At 39.5% G+C, this 18144-nt stretch overlaps 1 protein-coding gene across 3 annotated transcripts in view; it reads right to left on the bottom strand.

Annotated features, from left to right (window-relative positions):
- LOC124615502 (leucine-rich PPR motif-containing protein, mitochondrial-like) overlaps positions 1–18144 on the bottom strand; it is a 167575-nt gene that overhangs the window by 74643 nt on the left and 74788 nt on the right. For 2 of the 3 annotated variants that reach the window (XM_047143453.1, XM_047143455.1), the window contains exons 8-9: positions 16244–16456; positions 3043–3263 (exon numbers count right to left, since the gene is read on the bottom strand). In XM_047143453.1, coding sequence (XP_046999409.1) covers positions 3043–3263; positions 16244–16456 — 434 coding nt within the window. The remainder of the gene's footprint in view (positions 1–3042; positions 3264–16243; positions 16457–18144) is intronic. The other variant, XM_047143454.1, reaches the window with a different exon arrangement.

The following is an 18144-nucleotide window of genomic DNA, read 5'->3' as shown; positions in this document are numbered from 1 at the left end:
CGCACGGGTTCTGCCGCTCCCCGTCTGTTTTCAGCGACGGTGCCGTCCAGTCAGCGCCCTGGGGACCCATCTACTGGCTCGCCTCATCCCCAGGTGTTACCGACGATGCTTTCCATTTTGCCCCATGGCGACGCGCAGCCGCCGCCGCCTGTTCTCCCGCAGGCACCGCCCGCAGTGGACGCTTCGCTGCAGCCGCCAAGCACCTCCCTGGGTCACGCGCTGCCGATCACTTCCCGTGACCAGCTGTCCTCCAACATGGAACTCTTGCCCGCTCCGGACCAGATGTCGTCTTCGCCCGTCGGCTGCCTCGCCCCGATGGAGGTCGAATCTTCGGCCCCTCCTGTCTCTTTACAGGCGCATACACCGCATGTTGGCGTGCACCCTGGACTAGGTTTTCAGGCGTTTCCTAGCTCCCCTCGGACCGAATGGCCGGGTGCGGGTGGCACAGCCTCGCCTGTTGTTAGGCTCTCCACCTCGTCGCATATGTCAACATGGGGTCCTCCCCACGGCGGGCGGAAGCCTTATAACAAGACCGTACGCCGATTTGCGGGGGAGGAATGTGGTGTCACCGCCAGACACCACACTTGCTAGGTGGTAGCCTTTAAATCGGCCGCGATCCGTTTGTATACGTCGGACCCGCGTGTCGCCACTGTCAGTGATTGCAGACTGAGCGCCACCACACGGCAGGTCTAGAGAGACTTCCTGGCACTCACCCCAGTTGTACAGCCGACGTTACTAGCAATGGTTCACTGACACATACGCTCTCATTTGCCGAGACGATAGTTAGCATAGCCTTCAGCTACGTCATTTGCTACGACCTAGCAAGGCGCCATTATCAATAGAGATTTAACTTGTGATGCCTGTACCTTCAGACCGATGTACACCACTTCTGGATTAAAGTTAAGTATTCTACCAGTTACGTCCGTTTTTCCAAGTTCTCATTTCCTTGTAATGTTCCAGACCTTACGCCAATCTGCGTGAGCTGAAAGCGTGCATTTCGGCCTCCTCTAGCTACACGGTGTTGGCTCTTGTGCCAACACTTCACAAACAGCAGTCCTAAAAACAGAAAGTCCAAAAAAACAGACACCACATATACATATAATTCAGGCAAGATGGCCAACGATCTCTTCAGTGCAGATGCACACCAGGCTCGAACTTTTACTGGAGTTGGTGACATACTGTAAGTAATGGGCAAGTGGCACTACATTAATAGTGTATGGATAAGCTGAGAATTTGGATCTGACAGGAGGTGTGCTAGGGTAGTCCATGCAGTTGCAATGACCACTATGTCCAGATGGCTTGGTGGTCAGGGCAACTGCCTAGTGAGTAGGAATTAAGAAAACAGTAAAGTTCACCTACTCAATAGCTGCCTCTTTTTATGCTGCATTCAGCTGTGGTAACAAATATTATATGCAAATTACCAGTTTCAAATGATGTGTGTCTTTCATATAGGCTGAATTAACATTTAATTAAACAGAATCTAGTAATAATCTAGAAATATATTAGATGGTTAAGTAGGGAGAGGTATTGGCATGCTGGATCCAGCTGCTCTGTAACTGCGGATAATATGATGGTCCAATACATTTATATAATTAAAAATATATAAAATACATAATAACTCAATAAATAAAATGTGTGGCTTTCAGTGCTGGTAACTAGAGCCCTAAGCTACCATTCAACACACTGTTTATCAAGACCGAATGAAACAGTCGGTGGTTATTAATTTTTAATACTTTTCCATAACATTATTAATTTATGTGACTACGTAACTTCTGTAGTTTTTGTGACATTCATAATATTAATGTCTCAATACAGTCACCTCATTGCTGTGAATATGCTGATGTGATTAGTTTTATGCGATGATGAAACTGTGAATAACTATCAAATTTGGAAATAGTCACATTCTGTCATATTGTGGATGTGCTGCCATATATGAAACCATTTACATTCAGGCCATGATGTTCAGTTTACTAACTGTTGTCCCTCAACTTCTGTGGCCTGAGGAAAACCACCGATTAGCTGGGCGCTCGCTTCCCTGAAACTGAATGCCTTACTGTGACAGCCCAGCTGCCTTCCATCAACTTGGCCTCGCTAGCAGAGCCAACCTTACAATACTATGGCTCGATAACTTTTAGTTGGCTGACAGCTCAGCAGCATACATGTTATGTTACAACTTCCATGCCCCAGATGGACATAAGCAAGCTGTGAAATTCTCTTGTAAAGGAACAAGCTAAAACAGATAAGACGTGACACTGATAAGAGCTATTTTTCACGAGTTCTTATTGCATCAATCAGCTGGAATGACAACTACTAATGATATATTATACAGAAAAAAAGAAGCAAGCTACACTCTCATTATCATCGTCATTGTCCTCCTCCTCCTCCTCCTCCTCCTCCTCCCCCTCCCATCCTCCCCTCCCCCTCCCTCTGCTACCCTCCCACAAAACAAAATATTTTATTTAAGGAGTTACCTCTAACTTGCATCATATTTATGCCAAACATTTACTGAATAAAACAATATTTTGTAAAAACAATATCTTCTTCTTTTTTAATGATTCATTATAGCAGAATACCCGTTGCTGATTTTAGACGTGCCACAGAAGCAGAAACCTCTTGAGATCATGCTAAACTGCATTTTAGTTTCAAGTATATGAAAGCTTGGAACTAATGTATACTTACATGACCTGAAAAGTTTGAATTCACATTCTGGTCACTCCCTCAGTACAAGGGTTTTAAATCCCTATTTAAGAAAAATACCCTTTGAAGGAAAAATATATGGGCCCCGAGAGAAGTTTTAAGAAGGAGTTTAACTGCATTTGTGTGCCATAGGTGTTTTACAGCTTGTACTACATATGATGCAATTTTTTTCCTATTTCCTACATTTCATGTTGCTTTCCATTCCCATTTAATTGTATCACATTATTTCATGTTAAATTATTTTTCATTTTGCCTTGCCTTCCCAGTTATTTAAATTTACATTTTAATCTTCCATAAGGACAGTTTTGCCCATACACATATGTATAATTTTTATGTTTGACTTACTTGCATAATGTTGACAATTTCTTTCGCTTCTATTTTTATACGTTTAGAAGTCATAGCACCCAACAAGAAATAGCCTCCAACATCTGTATTGCTGTTATTGCTGATACTTGAGAAAGTCTTTATTAGGCTTATTACCGTTGGCAGGTCCTTAGTGACCAAATATGCAACAGCCAATGGAGTAGTGAGTGAACTGGCATCAATCTGAAATTTGTACGTTCCACCTGCAGTGGGACACAATATCAAGATATGAATATCTTGGTATGGGCTGCGGTTAGAAGAATAAACACTACCAAAATATTAATGCAAATGTTATTTTAGAGTAAAATGTATCAACGTTTTTAATGACATACGTGAGATGGACATAGGAAAGGGCAGGCAGAAAGGGAGAGAGGGGGTGGGGGGTTGGGGTGTAATGTTTGCTGACAGAATGAGTGAGGAAGAAAGATAAAATACATATACGTCTTAAAATTATCAAGAAAATAATTTGGTACCTAACACATATGAATTCACTATATTACTGCAATGTCATCTTTTCTGCATATGGTACAGTACAGCAAAAATTATGCTACGTACAACTATCTCCTGTTTGCTGTTTGTACCTTATATGTGTAATTAATATTATGAGAAGGAAAGTTGCTACTCACCATATAGCGGAGACACTGAGTCGCAGAGAGGAACAACAAAAAGACACTCACAATTAAAGCTTTTGGCCACTGGCCTTCATCAACAATACACACACATTTGCAAACACAAACACATTCACACAACTGCAACTCACACACGACTGCAGTCTCAGGCAACTGGTTTGTGTGTGTGTGTGTGTGTGTGTGTGTGTGTGTGTGTGTGTGTGTGTAAGAGAGAGAGAAAGAGAGAGAGAGATATTCTATTGTTGACAAAGGCCAATGGCCGAAAGCTTTAATTGTGAGAGTCTTTTGTTGCGCCAATCTGCAACTCAGCTTCTCCACTATATGGTGAGTAGCAACTTTCCTTCTCACAATATTGTTTCATTCCATCCTGGATTTTCCATTATATGTGTATTCAATTTATGAAGCATGTGTCACATGAATTTCACAGTAAAACCATCAAGAAGAAGGAAGAAATTTGTGACAAAGCAGGTGGATTGTTTCAATCTGTTATGTTTTTCTATTCTCAATTTTTTAAATTTTTATTTTATTTCCAATACATTTACTGGGTGACATGTAGCACTTATCTGGGAATGTCAAGTTACTATTTAGAGTGAATTCCACTTAAATTTATTATTCAGCTTCCCATTTCAAGTGTTTTGATTTCACTGGTACAATTAATTTTCATGAGGGCACTGTTAATGTTAGCACTACAGTTTGCCACATGCAAAATCCTATGAGCTAATACCTATATTTGAGAATGGTGACCTACACCATATGAAATTTACGCATTCCAACTTTTCTGGAAAGTATTTTAAATTACTAGAATTATCTTCTATAATAAGCTGAGGTGACAAAAGTCATGTGATACCTTCCAATAATGTGTTAGACCTCCTTTAGCCTAGCATAGTGCAGCAACTCAATGTGGTGTGGACTCAACAAGTCACTGGAAGTCCCCTATAGAAGTACTGAGCCCTGCTGCCCCTACAGCCATCCATACCATATTTACTCAAATCTAAGCCGCACTTTTTTCCCGGTTTATGTAATCCAAAAAACCGCCTGAAGCTTACTATCGAATGCAAAGCAAGAGGAAGTTCTGAAAAATGTTGGTAGGTGCCGCCACAATTAACCTCTGCCGTCGAATATATGTAGCACCACACACGCATGCTTTGCAGGCACAAAGATAAATACTGACGTCAAAAGCTCTGCGTCAGTAAATAAATTAAAAAAAAAAAAAAAAAAAAAAAAAGGCGGAAGATGAGCTTATTTCTCCGCCCCGAGTTTTGACCGCTGCATTTTCATACATTATCCAACGAAGTAAATACAAATTCCGTATAGTTCATCTTCGAATGTAGCAGCATTTCAATGTACTACAAATATCCGACTGGCAAGACTGTTTGGGATGTTTGTCAATATGGCCAACTCTACGTTCTGAATTTTTTCCTACCTGTGAGAAGAGATGGTTGCTAATAGGAACTTTTATGAATTGTGAATCACATGCAGTATTCTCTTCACCATAAGAATAATACGAATATAAACATTTTGCCATGTGTTCTTTCGTGTTTGCTGCTATCTCATTTAAATCCTGTCTGCCTAATAAACTACGAAACTACAGTGAGACAAAAGCAAATGCGGAGAAATATACATATCATGTCATGTTTATATTCGTATTATTCTTATGCCTAATAGTGATACAGTCAGAAATGAAGCACAGCAATTGACTAGATTTTTAAATTTAAGATAATTCTAATTTCTGTGCAGAATGTAATGTACTAAAGAGGCACCTGCAAAGATATTCAAAGGGAGAAAAATTTTCGCTAAACTGTCGTTCAGAACATCTTCTCTATCATACGAAGTCTATTATTTGGTTCTTGTTGATCATTATCAAAGAAAGCAGCAGTGTAAGTAACAACAAATAGCACTCTCTTGCCATTGTTTCGCTAATGAGACGATTCCTCTCTGTCTTTTTTTAATTGTAAGCGGTGGTAGCGCGCATGAAAGAAAGCCATGCCGCAAGCGGCAACAGGCTGTAAACACTCATTATCAGAATGCGACAAACAATGCAAGACACAGTACAGTAACGCATTTTCAGCTTAGAGTGACGTAAACACCTATAACAAAGAGAACGGCACTTATCAGATCAAAGAAAAATAAGCAATCAATTCAAACCAGACGAAGCACGTGAAAAAGGAAGGGTACCCGTATAAATATGGACGGAGCACCTGACGCATAGCAATAGCTACCTGGTATAGCTTAACTGCTAAGCTTACAACTCGAACCAAACTACTGTATCGTCATTCATTCGACCTAAATTGTGTCTCACATTGCAATGTACCAACTTTGTTTCGATTTGGAGGTGCGGCCTAAAACTTTTCTCTCCCCTTGAATTTTGAGTCTCAAATTTCAGGTGCGGCTTAGATTCGGGAAAATTTTTTTCCTTAATTTCGTGTCTCATTTTTCAGGTGCGGCTTAGATTCGAGTGCGGCTTAGATTCGAGTAAATACGGTAATTGTGAAAGTGTGCAGGATTTTGTGCAAGAACTGCCCTCTCGATAATGTCTATAAATGTTTGACGGGATTCATGTCGGGCGATCTGAGTGGCCAAATCATTTGCTTGAATTCTCCAGAAGGTTCATCAAACCAATTGGGAACAATTGTGGCCTGCTGACAAGGCATGTTGATGGCCATAAAATTTAAACAGTTGTTTGGGAACGGGAAGTCCATGAATGGCTGGGTGCAAATGGTCTCCAAGTGGCCGAACGAAACCATCTTCAGACAATGATAAGTTCAGCTGGATCAAACGGCCCGTTCCATGTAAACACAGCCCACACCTTTATGGAGCCACCATCAGCCTGCATAGTGCCTTATTGACAACTTGGATCCATGGCTTTTTGTGGTCTGCACCACACTCAAACCCTACCATCAGCTCTTACCAACTGAAATTGGGACTCAACTGACAAGGTCAGTTTTCCAGTTGTCTAGGATCCAACCGATATGGTCACAAGCCCAGAGGAGGCGCTGCACGTGATGTCATGCTGTTAGCAAAGGCACTCGCATTGGTCACCTCTTCCCATAGCCCATTAATGCTACATTTTGCCACTCTGTCCCAATGGATATATTTGTCATAGATATCACATTGATTTTGGAGGTTATTTCACGCAGTGTTGCTTGTCTGTTAGCACCGACAACTTTCTGCAAACACTCCTGCTCTCGATTATTAAGTGGAGGGTGTTGGCCACTGCATTGTCCATGGTGAGAGTTAATGCCTGAAATTTGCTATTCTCGGCACACTCTTCACACTGTGGATCTCGGAATATTGAATTCCCCAACTATTTCCAATATCAAATGTCTCAGGCATCTATGAATCACCTGAGTACGAATGATGGCTCCACCAATGCATTGCCCTTTTATATCTTGTGTATGCAATAGTACCGCAATCAGTATAAGTGTGTATTGCTATCCCATGACTTCTGTCACCTCAGTGTAAGTTCATAAACAGTTCCATTTTCTGTTGTGGATTTCGTCAAAATACTCTTAAAATCTACACTTCAACTACTTACTTTTGTTACCTTAATTTTTCTGTACCATTTGACATACAGTGTTAATTAATTAACTAATTAATTAATACTTTCATAAAAACTATCAATATTTGCAATATGGTGCTCACTCAGGAAAGAAATAAGAATCACATGGCAGAGGGAAATTAGTGTCCATCTACTTTTATAAATTTGTAACATTTTCTGTAATATTCCATTAGTTCTTGTAATAAATCAAAAATAGTAATTTACAACCTAGCCATTTTTCAAAGTATAATGTAGTTTCCAAAATAACAATTTGTTCCTATGCCAGTCTTTATAGGTTGGGACTGCCCATGAAATATCAGTCCGTGGTTAGGGAGCTAACAAGTAACACCTATGCTGGACGTGCTCCCGTTATTTGACTCAGATTTATTTTATGTACATTCTGCATGTGAGAATACATGCTTTGGAAACTGCGAAGCTCATTAACTTTAAATACTTCTGAGTGAATTCAGTATGTAAAATTAATGAATATTCTTCTGAACTATGTTGTGATTGTCAAGAGTGTATAAGCTGTTGTTGGACTCAGTTATTTGTATGATGGACTCACCTAAATCAGCTACCGAAGTATAATGCATTTAACAATTTGCTAAAGGACTGTACTAAACATGAACTGTTTTATTTTTTTGATAAATATGAACTATCTATTTTGTGTCTCTATTCAATCACTAACTTCATCACTGTAATTATGCGTGCTATCCTGGATAATTGTACCAATAATTTGTATGAATTGGCCACCATAATTAACACTTTGCCATCCGCATGTCTCGTACAAATCTATTCACTTGGCGCCGGCAGCGCTAAGTCAGATTACTTACCTTGTTGCCGGCCATTCTTGACATTATCGGGACATTATAAATTGTTAAGTTTTACTAATCTCATCATTAGTTCTCATCAGTTCTCAACCCTGTTCCACTACTTTCATGAAATTTCGAAGATATACATAGGTAAATAAATACAAAATTTGTTTGTTTCATATATTTGTTAATTCGCATTGTCTTTGGTACTCCTTTCATATGATACACAGCAAAACAGTCTCCAAGATGTAACACAACTCCACAAGACTTGCACATTAAGTTTGGTGTTCTTTTTTTTGTTTTTGGAACATACATAGCAGTTTCTTCGTTTTCGTTTATTTGTTTCGGAAATAATATTAGTTGGTCTTTTATCCACAAGTCAGACACTTTCAATAAAAAAGTCATGAAATTGGAGACTCTTATGTTCTGTATTGAAATACTGACTTGTACAGAATGCATTAAATAATGTGCAATTCAAGAGGTACATGCAAACCTTTTTTGACCATTTTATAGTTTTTCTATATAGAGGGTAATAACTCAAATATTGGTCTGCCCGATCCACTCCTTTCATTTATTTGTTGTAGTCTACTACACTTTCAGGTTTTTTTATTGTGTAATTGTTTTTTCTACATTTTCTTTGAGTGTCAGTCAAAGTGGCATTACGTATTGTAGAGATCATGCATATCGTTTTAGTTTTCGAAGCTCTCCATACCCGTATGAGTACTTCACCTTCCCGCTGATGACACGTTTCAAACCCATTGACTTTTGCGTGCTTTAATTTTTCTGGAAACCCTCTATTTTGCTGTATCGTTCCACAAACTCGAATTTTCATTTTGAGTAACTTCTCTGAAAGTTCTACACTATTATAACAATTATCCATGTAGAGGTGATGCCACTTTCCATAAGAAGGTGTCAACAGTTCCATCACTGTAGTTGCTAAAGGCTGTCCAGGACCAGAATATATCTTGAATAAGGAAATGTTCCCATACTCGAATCTCGCAGCATCTGAATGAGTATGCCATATTTCCTAATTTCCGACCGATTGTAAACCTTAAAATTTAACCGACCATGCCACGGTATCATTCCTTCATCTACTGAGACATTTTGACTTAGATTAAAAGTTTCTTTAAACTTTTTGGAAAAACAATCAACTACGAATTGCACTTTGAAAAGCTGGCTGGCATTATACAGAAAAATGTAAAACTGAAAATATTTGTCTGAATCAATTGCGGGACACTGTTCTGCGAAATATCAAATTTGTTGACCAATAATCATCGATCCTTGCTTTGCTTACAATTCCCATAAGGATAGCAAGCCCAAACCACTTTCTAAGTTCGGGTCCCGTAACGTCGACAAATTTGGAATTCTTTCTTTCTTTCTTTTTTTAAAATTCAGTTTCGTTCTATTCCAATTTTGACTATAGTACTTATTGGTTTTGTTGCTAATATATTCAAATAGATCATTCCCAATATATAATTCTACCATATCCTCGACACACTGTGTATCTTTGAGAAATATGTTTGGACCCTTATCCCATCGCTGGGTGGGCCACCTGTGGAATACTCCAGGCCCTTCACAGATTTATTCTATCCCATCGTTGCGTGGGCCACCTGTAGATGCATTCATGTCACATTCCTGTATCGTGCATCTGTTGCCCACCCTTTGCGAACTCCCTCCCCAACCCCCGCCAGCCTCCTTTCACACTCACAATGGAAACACCAGGTTGGAATGTCAACAATATTAGAAAAAGGACAGATTGCCACTCACCGTAACCCGCTGTGTTGCAGAGAGGTAAAATGGAAAGGCTGTTACATATTATAGCTTTCAGCCAAAGCCTTCTTCAGCAAAGAAAACATACGTACATTCACCCACGCAAGCACATCTCGTACACACATGACCACTACCACCAGCAGCACTTTTCTTAATTTAGATTAAAAATTATTGGAGATAATGCATCTCCTTGTCTATGATCAGTTACGACTTCAAAATGCTCTGTAGTGATCTTTAATCTACAATACATTTCCTCTAAACACATCTGTGCTAGTCTTATTAACTTTTGTGGGAACAGAAACATTCTCAAGATATAGGTGATTCCACCCTACATAGGATGTCGTAAATTGGGCCAGAGGTGCATCAAAAGCCATGGGGAACACAATGCCTCTATGATGGGCATCCATGTGTAATGCCACTGGTCCTCCAGGTGGAGGGAGGGGGGGGGGGGGGGTTGTGCAGAGGATTACCTCCCTGCTCACACAAAAAAAAATAGGTATATTGGTCACACAAAAAAATACATTGGTCAGGAGCCTTGGAATCAGGACCATCTCAACTGAAATTGGACACTGTGACAGACAATGGACTTCTCCTCTGGAACCTGGAATTTAAGTGGCCTATATAGGCCTGGGAGTGCACAGAGAATGACCAAGAATTGCGACTCTCCACCAGATTAGATGGAAGGGTACAGGATTAATCAAGACAAGCAATGTACCTGAATATCCTGTGTGGGGGGCACACACATCATAAGCTATGCTTACCTGTTAAACAGGCAGATGCGTGAAAGCAGACAATGTTATTGAACATACTATATCTTTCTTACTCGTTATCACTCATCGTAATGAAAAGTACTAATATGTGTGCACAGCTGTGGGTAACAACCAGTAATATTATAAGTGCGAAAGTAGCTCTGTCTGTCACATTCTCATGACTAAACTGTTGAACTGATTTCAATGAAATTTGGTACAGCTGTGTGCGCTGTGTCATCATTCACTGGGGCGGTTGGGAGAGAAGAAAGCTGGAGGTGGGGTGGACACCACGAGCTACGCTTACCCATAAAGGCAGACATGTGAGGGCAGCTCGTGTTATTGCACATACGATAGCTTATTTACTCACCTTCACTCATCATAACAAAACTACTGAAATATGAGTGCAGCTGCAGGTAACACTAGTTTCTAATGAAAAATAAAGCACCAAAGAAAAATTTAACCCATTTGAATTCATTTGTCATTTATGAAGGAAGTTCAAAGATTTTTATAGGAGTAATAATGGAAGAAACATCTGCCTTTCCCTCTCACACAGTCAAATGCCCTTGAAATAAATAAATAAAACATGCACTACAAAGGAATTATCCAAATGGGACAGAAATCTACAGATGTGATGTACATATGCAGACAAACATATGATTGCAATTATTTCACAAAAACTGGGTGATTTATTTAAGACAAAGGGCGCTAGTCCACCTCTGGCCTTTATGCAAGCAGTTATTTGGCTTGACACTAAGAGTTGTTGGCTGTCCTACTGAGAGATTTTGGGACAAATTCTGTCCTATTGGCGCATCAGATCATCAAAATCCTGAGCTGGTAGAATGGCTCAACTGGGGAGAGATCCAATGACCTTGATGGCCAATGTAGGGTTTGGCAAGCATGAAGACAAGCTGTAGAAACTCTCGCCATGTCCAGACGGGCATTATCTCGCTGAAATGTAAGCCCAGTACTGCTTTCCATGAAGGGCAAAAAACGAGGAGTAGAATATTGATTTGCCACTGTGCTGCAAGTGTGCCGTGTACGACAAACAAAGGGGTCCTGCTATAAAATGAAATGGCAAGCCACGCCATCACTCCTGGGTGTCAGGCTATATGGTGGACAACAGTCAGGCTGATATCCCACTTTTGTCTGGGGCATCTCCAGACATGTCTTTGTTCGTCATCAGGGCTCAATTTGAAGCAGGACTTGTCACTGAAGACCATTCTACTTCAGTCAATGACACTGCAAGCTGAAGTCGTGTTTGGATACCATCCTGACTATCACACACCATATAGCATGACAACTAAAAGTGATGGTCTGGGGTGCCATTTCTTTTCATAGCAAGACTCCTTCGGTTGCCATCCGTGGTACCCTTACAGCACAGCAGAATGTCGCCAATATTCTATGCCCAATCTTGTCCTTCACTGCAAGCCATTCTGGACTTACATTTCAGCACAATAAAGCCTGCCTGAACACAGCGAGAGTTTCTACAGTTTGTCTTCATGCTTCCCAAACCTTACCTTGGCCAGCAAGGTCACTGGATCTCTCCACAAGTGAGAATGTTTGGAGCATTAAGGGCAGTGTCCTCCAACCAGCTCAGGTCTTTGATGATCTAATCCACCAATTGGACAAATGTGGCATGATATCCCTCAGCAGCACAGTCAACAACTCTCTCAATCAGTGCCAAGCCAAATAACTGCTTGCATATGGGCCAGATGTTGATTAACACATTAGTGACTTTCTCAATTTGTGAAGCTCCTTCTCTTGAATAAATCTTCCAATTTTTTTTGAAACTGTAATCATTTGTTTGTCTGCTAATTTACATCACATCTATCAATTTCCATCCCATTTGGATAATTCCTTCATGGTGCGTCATTTTTTATATACCATCACTATGGTTCAAGAGCCAGTGTATCTATATTAATCAGACACAAAACTGTGACTATTAATGGTATTTCAGTACCTAAAAAAGTTATCCACATTCAACATTCTTATACCACATTCAATCATGGATATAATGTTAAAAAGCATTCCTTAACATAAAAAAACCTTGGTGTACTGTATAACATAGTCAGTTTTTTGTGAAACTAGTGTACATGCTACACTTCCTCTGCAGCAGCATTCTAAGATGTGCCGCATAACTGTTTTGTATGCTATAATATTAGAACTGACAGCATTTTCTCCACTACCTAACCAGTGAAGCGACATCTGCTACCTCCTTATCTATGACTGAGCCTATGCTGCTTCAATATTTGTTGATGATGCTCCATCTCCAATAACATGCTGTGCACTACCTACTACAAAATCCTCCATCCAGTCACTGATCATGTTTGGTACACAATATGATTGGACTTATTTTAATAGCACTGGTGTGGTACTGAGCCATATGTTTTCCAGAAGTAAAGAAATTGATCCACAGCTTTCAGCGTTTCACATGAGAAATGGGTACCATATTTACTCGAATGTAAGCTGCCTTTTTTTCTGGTTTTTGTAATCCAAAAAACCGCCTGCGGCTTAGAATTGAGTGCAAAGTAAGCAGAAGTTCTGAAAAATGTTGGTAGGTGCTGCTACAACTAACTTCTGCCGTCGAATATATGTAGCACTACACAGGCATGCTTTGCAGGCACAAAGATAAATACTGGCGCCAAAACCTCTGCATCAGTAAATAAATTAAAAGAAAAGTAGACGAAAGTAAACATTATGCCATGTATTCTTTCGTGTCTGCTGCTATCTCATTTAAATCCTGTCTGCCTAATAAACTACAAAACTAGAGTGAGACAACAGCAAACACGGAAGAATATACATATCATGTCATGTTTATATCCGTATTATTCTTTTGCTGAACAGTGATACAGTCAGAAATGAAGCGAGGCAATTGACTAGATTTTTAAATCTAAGATGACTCTAATTTCTGTGCAGAATGTAATGTACTAAAGAGGTGCCTGCAAAGATTTTCAAACTGAGAAAAATTTTCGCTAAACTCTCGTTCAGAACATCTTCTATCATACGCAGTCTATTATTTGGTTCTTGTTGATCATTATCAAAGAAAGCAGCAATGTAAGTAACAACAAGTAGCAGTCTCTTGCCATTGTTTAGCTTATGAGACAATTCCTCTCTTTTTTTTTTATTGTAAGCCACGGTAGCGCACACAAAAGCAACCCATGCCACGAGCGGCGACAGGTCGTAAACAGTCATTATCAGAATGCGACAAACAATGCATGACACAGTACAATAATGCATTTTTAGCTTAGAGTGCTGTAAACACCTATAACAAAGAACGGCGCTTATCAGATCAAAGAAAAATAAGCAATCAATTCAAACCAGACAAAGCATGTGAAAAAGGAAGGGTACCCGTATAAATACGGACGGAGCACCTGACACACAGCAATGGTTACTTGGTAAAGCTTAACTGTTAAGCTTAGGACTCGAACCAAACTACTGTAGCTGTATCCTCATCCATTCAACCTCAATTTTGTCTCATGTTAAAATGGACCAAATTTGTTTTGATTTGGAGGTGCGGTCTAAAACTTTTCTCTCCCCTTGAATTTCGAGTCTCAAATTTCAGGTGCGGTTTAGATTCGGGAAAATTTTTTTTTCTTGATTTCCAGTCTCATTTTTCAGGTGTGGCTTAGATTCAAGTGTGGCTTAGATTCGAGTAAACACGGTAAGTTGAGTTTGCACAAACGATGTTTTTGAAATCCATGTTGGATGTTGTAGAAGGGGTCATTCTGTTCAAGATACATTATTGTGCTTGAACTTAGAATATGTTCTAATATTCTAAAATACACGGTAGTCAATGATTATCTGTGCTATATTCCAACTACTGCAAGTTTTTTTAATTCTGCACAAAATCTGATAGAAATTCAACTGAGCCCTGGAGCTTTGTTCAGTTTCAGCAGTTTATTAACCCCAACGATCTACTTCTACACAAATACTTTGCAAACCACTATATGGTGCATGGCAGAGGGTATCTTGTACTACTGCTACTCATTCCCTTTTCTGCTCCACTCACAAAAGGAGAGAGAGAAAAATGATCCGCTATATGCACCAGTGAGAGCTTTGATTTCACTTATCTTGTCTTCTTGGTCATTGCGCGAGGTGTATGTTGGAAGCAGGAGGACTGTTCTGCAATCTGTCATAAATGTCGTATCTCTAAACTTTCTCAATAGAGTTTTGAGAAATGAATATCTTCTTCCCTCCAGCGATTCCCTTAAAAGTTTACAAAGCACTTCTGTAATACTAAAGTGCTGATGAAACCAATCAGTAACGAATCTAGCAGCATGCCTCTGAACTGCTACAATTTCTTCCTTTAATACTACCCAGTGGAGATTCCAAACACAAGCAGTACTCAAGAACGGGTAGCACAAATGTTCTGTATGTGGTGTATCATTTATACACGAGCTACATTTTCCTAGAATTCTTCCAGTACATCACAGTCAGCCATTCGCCTTCTCTACAACCAACCTTACTCTGACCTTTAATTATGGATATCTTTTAAGTTGATTAGTTTTCAGAAAACAAACAGGTTACCAGACAGAGGACTTTCTAATGAATGGTGTCATTACCTCTGCAAATACTGATTAGCTCATTCGGATTTCACCATTACGCATTCTATTAACAATTTTGGTTAACAGGTTCTTATCCTTCCATGTTTGCTTCTTCCTGACATGGGCCACACCATCAGTATTTCTAACAAGCGAATCAAGTCTTACAGGTTCAGTTTCGATTTCTGTAGAAGACAGCACTTCAAACTTGTTGGTTAGGAGGCTAGGTGTACTATCTTGAGTTATTTCTGGTCCCTGCTTCCACTGTAGTGGGAAGTGACAAGCCACTCAACAGTCAAACTGACTGCATGTAGAGGAGACAATATCCACAGCAGACGATTTTACTTCAAGTACCTTTAGAAGCTATGTCGCATGTCAATCTGTAGCCCACTCAGCACATCCATCCCCAGCAGCTTCTAGCCTCTTGCAAAAAGTCAGGTTTATTTCCAGCTACTGACGAACAGCAACTACCTCATTCTATGCTCAGAAAAAGCATTCACTATCTACCTGCATTGTGACTGGTGTAATGTTTTTCAGAAAATTACACAAATAATTTTAACTAAAATTGCTGTTCCTCTTTCAACATACGGATCTGTTATGGTGGAAGGATTACAAGTTCCTTGTAAGAACTGGGGTGATCCCCACCAAAGAAAGTGATTTTTCTTTTATAACAGGAGAAAAATATGGGATTAAGTTTACTGATTGAAGTTTTTGAACTTTTATTTGTCAAGGTTATGATATTTAACAAACCCACATAACAAACATGAAAATAGCATAAATTTACAAACGTGCAAATAATTTACACGAAGGAACTAAATGGAAAATGATATGGAATACACAAAATACATGGAGCACACTATTATGACAAAACGATTGACTTCGTTAGAGATATGTTTACTTTGCAACAATGGTCAGGTCTGATAGTCTAGCGGCAAGGAACATGCTTGGAAACCAAAAGGTTGTAGAACTGAAGCCCATTCAGTTTACGGAATATTACGGTCTGCCTTTAACCTAGCTTTCACCTCTCAATGATTGACCAGGAATGACTTATTTCTTTGCAAAACAATATAAATACTGATTCCTGGAAGTTTTTAGATGATGGAAATTAACAATTCCTTAAATTGAAACAAAAAGTTTTACTCACATAACTCCTGAATATGTTGTAGACAACCAAGTCTCAGAAGTACAGCTAGCAGTGGGACCATAATTGCAGAAAGTTTAAGTTCAAGATCTTGTAGTTTACGCACAAGTTGAACTGGATCTGACAGTGAGCAATATGGGAGAACATAGTCTTGCAATGTGTCTGAATCTGGGCTCACCTCCAACTCTTTCATCTGAGACAGAATATTAAAAACTCCTGGAAAAAGACCACACGTTTGACAATTATAATATGTTTAAAAATTGTTGAAAAAGAGGCTGATCACATTGAAATCAGCACATAACTAATTACAAAAATGAAATATTAAAGTTTACATTACAATGGCATGGAGGAGGTGGAAGGGGGAAGGGGAAGGAGGGGCACGAGGAAGGAAAACGAGTGGAGAAAGCAAGAAGCCTCCACATTCCTTTGATGATTCAGATAGGATACACTTTTAAATACCGTGAAATACACTGAAGTGTGTTCTGGGTAATTTTCATCTGTTTGTCTCGATACATCTTCATAATTTTTGCAACAGTAGAATAATTCAGAAATATCCACAGTAACTACAGTTACAGTCATTCAATACAGTGTGTAACCATGCACTAGACTGGTAGAGTCATTATGATTCTTAATGAGTTTCTCATAATGTTTGTTTATTCATTTATTTTTTAACAACTGTAAAGCATTTTCAATACGGTCCCAGTATAGAAAATGTGCTGGGATTTAACTGATACACTCACGTTGTCGTATGTCATTCAACAACAGAAATAATGGTTATTGTTGCCAATAGTAAGGTTATTTGCCAATAGCAGTACCAGGAATAAAAGGTCCGGGTGCCTCATACCTATAACAGTTGGTTCTCAAATTCTTACTCAGTTGCTTTATTTATTTACAAAATACAGGGATTTGCAGATGGGGAATGTGGGTTAAATCATGCAGTATCTACAACATGTATCAGGGTGTAATGTACTACTAAATTAGTACATTATTATTTTACACACATTGGTATAAAAATAACCATCACAATAGGCACAAGAGCATGTAAAATTAAACTATTTATGGGAATGTAAATTTAATGACACTTGGAGAATGTCTAAATAGTTAATTTTGCATGTTCTTGTGCCTATTGTGATGGTTATTTTTATACCTGTGTGTGTGTGTGTGTGTGTGTGTGTGTGTGTGTGTAAAAACAGGAATTGAAATGCAGCAACAAGGCATTATACAACACAGCCAACACCGCGTGGAATTACCAGAGAGCTTTGAAGCAGAACATTTCTATCAGCCACAGTTAGGTAAGTGATAACTGGAGACAGTCGAAAGCTTATGCAAAATAATGATATTTGAGGATACACAGATGCACATAAATTAAGGTAGAATGGTGAGAGTAAGGAAAGAAAGGGAGAATAACAAAGTAATATAGTTCTAAAAACCAAGATGATGTGACTTACCAAACAAAAGCGCTGGCACGTCGATAGACACACAAACAAACACAAACATACACACAAAATTCAAGCTTTCGCAACAAACTGTTGCCTCATCAGGAATGAGGGAAGGAGAGGGAAAGACGAAAGGATGTGGGTTTTAAGGGAGAGGGTAAGGAGTCATTCCAATCCCGGGAGCGGAAAGACTTACCTTAGGGGGAAAAAAGGACGGGTATACACTCGCGCACACACACACACACATATCCATTCACACATATACAGACACAAGCAGACATATACAGAGGCAAAGAGTTTGGGCAGAGATGTCAGTCGAGGCGGAAGTGCAGAGGCAAATATGTGGAATGATAGGTGAGGTATGAGTGGCGGCAACTTGAAATTAGTGGAGATTGAGGCCTTGTGGATAACGGGAAGAGAGGATATATTGTAGAGCAAGTTCCCATCTCCGGAGTTCGGATAGGTTGG

Source organism: Schistocerca americana, chromosome 5, assembly GCF_021461395.2.
Source record: "Schistocerca americana isolate TAMUIC-IGC-003095 chromosome 5, iqSchAmer2.1, whole genome shotgun sequence".
NCBI classification, from domain to species: Eukaryota; Metazoa; Arthropoda; class Insecta; order Orthoptera; family Acrididae; genus Schistocerca; species Schistocerca americana.
Note: the sequence above shows the minus strand (reverse complement) of the source record. Positions and strands in the feature narration are given on the sequence as shown.